Here is an 8,770-nt window from a genome sequence, read left to right on the forward strand (position 1 = left end):
TAAAACCCTAAAATAAAGTAGGAAAACAAATAATGCTCATGCATCTTATAATATAAATATAAAATAATGCGAGCTTATATCCGCACGGAAAGTTCACTAAAAGAGTTTCATATGGGAAGAAAGGCTTATGTCTCTGATGTTTCGTATGTATTGTTTGCCGCTTTTAATAAAGTGTTATTTATAAATTTTGTTATTATTATTCCGATGTTTAATATTGATGAACGTTGCGTAAAAAGCTTCAACTCCTCTTTATTAGTCATTCCTCTCCCAGGTGACATCTAGAGTCAAAAACAAACCCTTGTCTTGTTTAATGGCGATTTTTTGCAGTCGACATCTGTCATAAGCGCCGAAGAATTTTAAGAAAATGTTAACTTTCGGGGTATCACAAAAGTTCAAGTAATTATTAATTTACTTCCCCGCCATCTTGAAGCAGATAAATTAAAGACGTTTTAGCTTCTGATCAAAGAATGTCTCTGAAAGTGGCTGTTGCCTTGATGTTAATGGATATAGTCTACGGTAAGTAGCACAAATAGATCTTATGAGTACAAGAAACGTGGACACTGAATTTGCGTTTATTTAATAGTGCTACATTTCATTTAGTAGAAATCATTCCAAATACGTGTACGAACTCAAAAAAGGAAGGTCTGTAAGCAGAATTAACTTATATTGACATCTGTGAAGAAACGCAACGAGGAAAAAACATATGGAAATATTCTAACTATGTGGCTAAATATAAATTCATGTGTAGTTTGTATATATTACCTCTTTTGCTCATGCAACTCAGATATTTTTGAGTGTTTTGAGAAAATAAACGTTTTAAGGAGGCTCAGGGTAGTTTTGGTCTGGCACACCTAGCCGCATTGAAACGGCTACAACTTCGTCTGGAATAACTCGATCTGCAAGCGCTTTTCACACAATGTCAGGAAAGGATTAAAGGTTTCAAAATTGATAAATTAGTTTAAAGCGGCCTTTTCATTATGACGTAATGATGACATCATAGAAATCGTTTACCGCTTATTTTCTCGAAAACTAGACCTAAACTTTCAAAGCGACTTGCACCAGTCGATAGTATTCATCAAGGCACCCAACATATTGCAATATGAAAAAAATGTATGAGAGCGTTTTCCAAATATTACGCGGTGAATATTTTCATGGACTTTCACTATTATTTCTAGCGTGTCAACTTTATACCCTCAAAATCGGGACTTTATTTTAGTGGATTCAATATTTTTAGTAGCTAGAATATAGGTACGGATATAGACACTGTCCTTATTGAGTATGAATCAAATTGTGACTTTCTTTCTAACGTTATGGATTTTTTGGTATGAAGCTAAATGACCCCATTTGTTGTCAAAAGCGATAGAAAATATCGTTGAAAGCGGTATTCAAAAAATCGTCGAACGATGTTTTTCTAAATGAAGTCACTAAAAGATGTATCTTTTACAAATATTTTCCTTTAATTTCATATGCATTGAAGGGTTTTAAGGCAGTCAAATAAAAATAAGTACGCTCGATACTAACAGTACACGACAAGGAATAACACGGAAGTCAAGCGTGAATAATCAACAAGCAGCCGTGAGCGAAAGTAGTTATGAACGTACTTATTTTTATTTGACTGCCTTAAAACCCTTCAATGCATATGAAATTAAAGGAGAATATTTGAATTAGTTGATCTTCATAAGTTTACTATTCCCCGTCCGCAGATCTAAAAAATCTATTTAAAAAAAATCTACAAAGCTTTTCGCTGTTGTATCACAGCGTTGGACAATCACAACAGAGCTAGGCTGCAAATTAAGTGAAATCCCAGAGATCGAATTTGATTTTTGAGGAGGGAGAAAAACCCTCGAAGCACAGGAGAGAACCAACAAACAACTCTACTCACATACGACATCGAGATCGGCAGGACTCGAACTCGGGCCGCATTGGTGAGAGGCGACGCATTAGCAGCGCACGCCACCGGTGCTTCCCAGATATCCGGATATTTTTGAAAACGGAATTTTTTCAAATGTGTCGAAATAGAACTCTTTAACTTCGTTGTTAGTTGTCCACTTTCAGACCATGTGATGCCACTCTTGAGGTGATTCTTTCATATGTAGATATTTTTAATAACATAACTAAGATATAACGCGCGCTCTGATTGGTTCACCACCTATGAAGAAAAAATGTATGGAGCACTCGTATGGAGCACGCTGGTGACGTCAAGTTGAAAATTTGGTGAAAATTGCAAGCATTCAAATAAAACTAAAAAGACTAAAAAGACTGTACATTCGGCTCCACCTCGTGCAACTCTTACGCTACCATCGTGCTCTCCCAACTATCCGCGTGCACCATCAGTAGATTTACGCACGCTAAGCATTGACCATTGCTTAAATGTTCATCATAAAAGAACAATTCTCAGGGGAATTTCACTTGGTCTGGAATGGGCAATTTGCTATGTCGTGTGGACGAACGAAAACGATTTGAAAAAGTGAACCGGAATGGACACGTTTGGACGAGTGCCGTGCCGTGCTGATTTCTCTTACCGTTATAGGTCAGGATAGCCCATGCAAGACGATGAACTTCATGAACACTTTGAAGGGAAAAGCGCTGATTAATCATGTTTTCAAGTCTGAAGACGTCGGTAACGAGCGTCTATGCAGGATAAAATGCTATTTGGATGATCGCTGCATTTCATACAACTTTGTTGACCCGACGTGTGAGCTCAGTGAATCTGATCACGTAGCACACTCTGGTGACCTTATAGATCGACCCAATTCGATTTATCGCAGTGCTGAGGTATAGTTTCTAATATACAGACAATAGTGATTTGTAATGAGACCCTACGGCCTTTACTTTAGAAAGGCTATCCAAATTTAGTTGCCATAACATAAGGTTTCATGTCTCCCCATACGGTCTGATATTAGATAAAAAGCTCCCTTACTGTAAAGATGTCAATTGATATCAATAGAACAATGGATGTTACTAAATGATTTTTTATGTCGTTTATTTAGAACAACTGCAAATGCGTCGATCCACAAGTATGTCGAGTAAATTTTGCTGATAACACATTTCAATGTCAGTGCAGGAATGCAGGATTCACTGGGCCCAACTGCGACCAAGGTCAGTAACTGCATGTATACTGCATGAGCCGGTACACTTTATTATAGACCTGCATTTCAAAGTTATTTCAAAGCCTCCAATATCGGACTGACAAGATTTCAAGTCCGCGCAATTAGTTCCAGTCCTCGAGTGCGCCTCGGACTGGAACTAATTGCTTGGACTTGAAATCCCGCCCAGTCCTCATTGTCGGTTTTGAAACATTACATCAAAAACTCTAAATAATATAACAAAATTTTCTATATGTATATATATAATAAAGTTCATAAAAGCTAAAATGGCTAAGCTTCATTTCTTGAATCTATTATTTGGGTACTAGGCCTCATAAATCGGTGTCAAGATAGGAATATCCAACAACTACCAGGAAACATAGAAATCGCCCAAATCGCACTACGGAAAACCCGAAGAAAAACTCTCAAAGCACAGAAGAGAACGTTAAACAAAATAGAAAACTTTACTTTCATATGACGAGTCCTAGCAAATCGAGCCGGCCGCTCGCCTTAGTGAGAGGCGACCGCTCTAACCGCTACACAACCCGTGCTTTCCTGACATCCTACTGAGCTATAAAGGAATGGGGAGTAATCCACTCATGTGTGAAATGATCAAAATACGACTATAGACTAATATTTTGACCTTAGCTTTGAAGTGTATTGTCGTACGACCATAAAATAGTCAATTTGACATCATTTCTAAAGAAAAGTAATAGCTTGCTTGGGCTTTTCAAGCGCACCTATTGTTGGGTGCCCATTTAGTTGCTAAAAAGATGCTTTACATCTACATAATTAAGCTTCATTATTCTAAATGTTTCAAAACTTTTACATTTGAAGATAATTTTACTGTTATTAAATAAAGTTACTATTATCATCCTCCTCATCATTATGATCATCACCATCATCACCATCATCACTCGTTCTTTTATTCATTGACTTATCGATAACTGCATTTGCTCGCTCATCCCATTTATATATTTTTGCTGGTGAATAAAAGCACTAAACTTCCTGTAATTTAAACCGTGACAGCAACAACAACAACAGCAGCAACGACAGCATTAGCAACAACAACAACAGCAGCAACAACAACAACAACAACAACAGCAGCAACAACAACAGCAATACCGCAAACCAGTGGAACACCGGTAACAACAGCAGCAACAACAGCAATACCGCCAACCAGTGGAACAGCAGCAACAACAGCAATACCGCCAACCAGCGGAACAGCATCAAATACTCCAGAATTAACCACTCAGTCATCAACTACCGCCCCAGAAGTCTCTGAATCAACATGTAAGTTTATCAGTTGAATTCTAACGTTTAACCATAGTTAATGGAGCGGGATGGTTGGGAAACCTATTGTTTTATGTTTTTGTTCAACTTTATCCATTGTTATATGACGTTGACCGTGCACAGAAAAGGAAAATGGATGCTCCGTTTTTTTCATAGTATTCGGGAATATAGGAGTTTCTTTCCTTAAATAAAACGTCTAAAGATAGTTATTATTTGTTAATTGATCATATTTGATTAAGATTAATTGTTTATTGAAAATGAAATCCACTCTTTTCATGCTTTTTTACTTATCATCTAGTAACTGTATCTGCGCGGGAAATATTTATCCGCATGGCTCGTGGTCATCGAATGAAAGATTTCATTTTCAAAATGTTCATACATGAAAATAATAAGGAAATGATTGGTTCGTTGTGCACGGTCAGTATCACTTGATGGTACAGTTCAACCTCAAACGCAAAGCAATAGCTTTGTTCTATAAAGTTTCCAAACCATTCCGCTCCATTTAATTATGGTTTTACTGTGCGACGCGCCATACCGTAGTCACTTGAACAAACTTTTTATGAATTTTTGACATATTCGTGACATATTTTTTATAAATGCAAGCAATCACGTACAAGTTTTTTATGAGAGGCGGAGCCTAATGCGGAATCAGACATGTCTAGGAAAGTGTGGCGTATAATGCAGATATACCATGTAAAACACCGGTAAAATGACAGCTATCCAGTTATTCACGGCTGTACCACACTGATATCCAACTCAAATATGTAATAAAAGGTACATTCTACGATTTTTGGTCATACGTTTCTGGAGAGAGGGCACTACAACTCTGAGAATATCTCGTGTATATGCTTCACAAATACTTGTGCTTCTGCAACACAGATTATTTGTAATCATAGTTAATACAATCAGTAACACATGTTTAGATGCATGCTATTTACGATAACCGTTTGAAACGGCTAACACAGGTAAATGGTTAGTTCAGAGAAAGCGAAGAATTCTATTTGTTGTTTGTACGCAGAAATCATTCTTGATCTACGGGGTTTGATTGACTTTTTAGCTATTGATGGGTTGCAAGCATTCCCAAGAGAGTTAAAAGACAAAAACATGGCGGCCATTTTGTTACCATTAACAATAGATGCTAATGAGAAATCTTTTGTTAAATGGTACCAACATGGCCGCGATGACGTAACGTGCAAACAAAGAATATGCAGATATCCTTCGATTGCACGTTACGTCATCGCGACCTCTCGAGGGAGCGTTGGTGTCATTTAACAGACTTCTTATTAGCATCCATTGTTAATGGCACCACAATGGCCTTTGCATAAATTGCCTTATGGCTGATTCGCTGGACACTGAAGAAAACAAAGCACTAATCTTCTGTGTTATAAAACCGACAGCAACAACAACAACAACAACAACAACAACAACAACAACAACAACAACGCCATCTAGTGGAACCGCACCAAACACTCCAGAATCAAAAGCTCAGTCACCGACTACAGCTCTAACAGTCTCTCCTACCCCAAAAAGTAAGTTTATTGCTTGGTTGCAGTCGATCATGATTCATAATATTAGATAATACAGGGTTTTTTTTGTAATTAAATTATGCTGTCTTGGTAATGTGATCCAGGACTGTTTTGACGAGTCGTTGGTGTTGCAAAAGCTTATGAATTAGCTGGAAGGTGGAATATCAAACTGGTTCAAAGAGGGTTATTTGGTACAAGGTAGATTATTGATATCCGTCCCAGAAACCTTGGGTTGTGAGATATAATCGCCTGGAACGCATTGCTTTCAAGAAATATACAAAACTGTACCTGTATTCGAGACATCGTGCGTAGAGTTTCCGCAGTGGGATTTCAGATGATTCACAGGGATAAGACGATGAGTCATGAAAAATCTGATGCCAGCGAACAGATGTCTTTCATAAACCTAAATAAATATTTCTTTCCATAGTGGTACTCTGCTTTAGTTTTACTATCAAGAGACTTGAACAAGACTTGAACAATACTTCGTATTTGTTCTCCACATATCCAGAATCATATGAATCATTTTATTATTTTAGATTAGAATCAAACGACTCTGGCTTAGAACTACTAGCGTCTGCAATAGAAGCTATGTTGAAATCCTCTTTAGCGGTACTCTCGGGCTCTGTAGCAAAAAACCTTACCCTTTCAGTTAATATAATTCTTGCTTACTTCAGCTAACTTTCAAACCTCTTTAATTCAACACATCGTGCTTCAAACCGTAAAAAACCTCATGTATAATCTATATGGAACGCGAAAGCCTCAAGACTACAACCTAAGCTGCTTACCTAGAATTTGACTGGCTTTTCATCTGCTCAGCAATTCACTGCTAGTGCATTACTTTCTTCCGCCGTTAATTTATTCGTCCCCCCCCCCCCCCCCTCTCTCTCTCTCTCTCTCTTGTTCCCTCCCACTTCTGAACCCTCTCCTACTAATGTTTGCACAGCCCCTTGACTACTTCTAATGAGAGGGGTTCACAGCAGTTTCCCTGGCTCTTTTTTCTCTGACATCAAGATATCGTTAGTATAAATTTAGTATATACGTCCCGTTTTCATTTAACTTGTTTTATATGAGCTTACTTGTATTCATTACTTTTGGTTTATACTAACATTGCTTGCTGATATTACAGATATCACTGGTTTGACATGCTACGTTTACTGAACTCACTCCGTCATTCACACTCATTTATAGACCTCAGTTTAAAAAAAATTCCGCAATGCCTTTTATTCCGCGTTTGATGTCATTATTATTATTTCTTATTTTTTAATTTATTTAGTATTTTTTAATGAAATTGAAAATAATAAATTTGATGTCAAGCGCGGAAAATATATCATTTGGATTTATCAAAAAGGTCTGTAATAACAGTTTTCTTTCTACAAATTTCCTGATATTAATCATTTGTTTTTGTTTTTTTCAGCTTGCACTGGTAGTTGGACCTCCAAGCAAGGCAATTGCTACTTAGTTATTAACGAATATTTACCTTGGAAAGACGCAGAAAGCCGTTGTGTGACTAAGGGAGGGCATCTGGTTTCAATACATAGCGAATCCGAAAACGAAGCGGTAGTCAGTTTAATCGGAATGGAGTTCTGGATCGGATTGAGTGATACCGAAACAGAAGGCGCTTATAAATGGACTGATGGTACACAATTTGACTTCAATAAGTTTGAGGGGTCGCTTGCAGCTGGTAAAGGCTGTATCTTAATGGAGGCATCCACTGGTAAGTGGAAAAAACTAAGATGTACCGATGGGTACAAACAATTTGTCTGTAAGAATTAGATTCCACAACTCATAAGATAATCTCCAAAAATTCGCGATAAACCAAGCCAAAAACCTAACCTTAAAAAGTAAAATCTTGCCTAATAGACTTTAACCTTAGCAAATACATTACTGCAGTTACTGTCAGGAATATAGTAGCAAACTCGAAGCTTTGTTTCTAACACATATGAAATTCTCACTCGTTTATTTTGACAATCTCTTGACAGAAACAAGAGAAGTCTCTCCTTCGCAGGCCCTATTAGTGTCATTAATGGCGGCTGCGTAAGAGACTAAAGCAAGAGGGGATTGGCGATTTATTTGTCGCACGGGGACTGGGAAACGGCCTTTTAGTAGAATAGTGCATTTTTACAAATATTACTATAAAATTAATACTGAAAAAAAAAAATAACGCTATTGCTCTCGAATTATCCCTAACTTTTCTTTTTTGAATTGAATAAATCCTGTTCACTCATGCATGCATTACCCAATCTTCGAGCGGTACATTAGCATCCAATCTCATGGTAACGTCATTTACGAACTTTCTTTTGTTCAGTTAATGAATAGCAATTATTTTACTATTATTATTTTAATATTATTGTGAGAAGATAATTAGAATAAGAAAGAAAGTTCGTATTGTTAGTGGTAGTAAAATTCAAACCGCCTATTTATCTCAAGCTATGACTGATATATTATAAGTTTTGACCAGATAGCAGCGTACCAGCTATTGGCCACTTTAAAACGATTGAAGGACTGGGAAGGAGTATGTAGAAGGTATTGATAATAGTCCCCTTCACAGTTCCCTGCGCCATCTTGAAAGGTAGCCGTGCCTTTGCATCGAAGCGAGACGAACGGTTAGCTTGCAATGATAGAGACATGTGAATAATTGTTCAAGATGTTAAAAAAGGTCTCTATCATTGCAAGTTCACCGTTCGTCTCGCTTCGATGCAAAGGCACGGCTACCTTTCAAGATAAAGTGCAGGGAACTGTGAAGGGGACTATTAATCTTATTAAAAAACTATTTCCATGACGAGAAAGAGAGAGCACATCAAAATTAACAGGTTTCTGCAGTTTGCCTTCGATCGGCTAAGTAACAGCTAAATTATAAGCAATCAA

At 37.3% G+C, this 8,770-nt stretch overlaps 1 protein-coding gene across 1 annotated transcript; it reads left to right on the forward strand.

Annotated features, from left to right (window-relative positions):
- The first annotated feature begins 284 nt into the window (after positions 1-284).
- On the forward strand, positions 285-8,264 carry LOC116286683 (uncharacterized). The gene is made up of 6 exons (XM_089024336.1): positions 285-516; positions 2,531-2,775; positions 2,991-3,099; positions 4,116-4,379; positions 5,777-5,908; positions 7,320-8,264. The coding sequence occupies exons 1-6, from the start codon at positions 468-470 to the stop codon at positions 7,676-7,678; spliced, it is 1,158 nt and encodes a 385-aa protein (XP_088880462.1). The 5' UTR covers positions 285-467; the 3' UTR covers positions 7,679-8,264.
- The last annotated feature ends 506 nt before the right edge of the window (positions 8,265-8,770 follow it).

Source organism: Actinia tenebrosa, unplaced genomic scaffold (genome assembly GCF_029948245.1).
Source record: "Actinia tenebrosa isolate PJP-AT-01 unplaced genomic scaffold, QUT_ActTen_1.0 PGA_scaffold8__29_contigs__length_14323225, whole genome shotgun sequence".
Lineage (NCBI taxonomy): Eukaryota > Metazoa > Cnidaria > Anthozoa > Actiniaria > Actiniidae > Actinia > Actinia tenebrosa.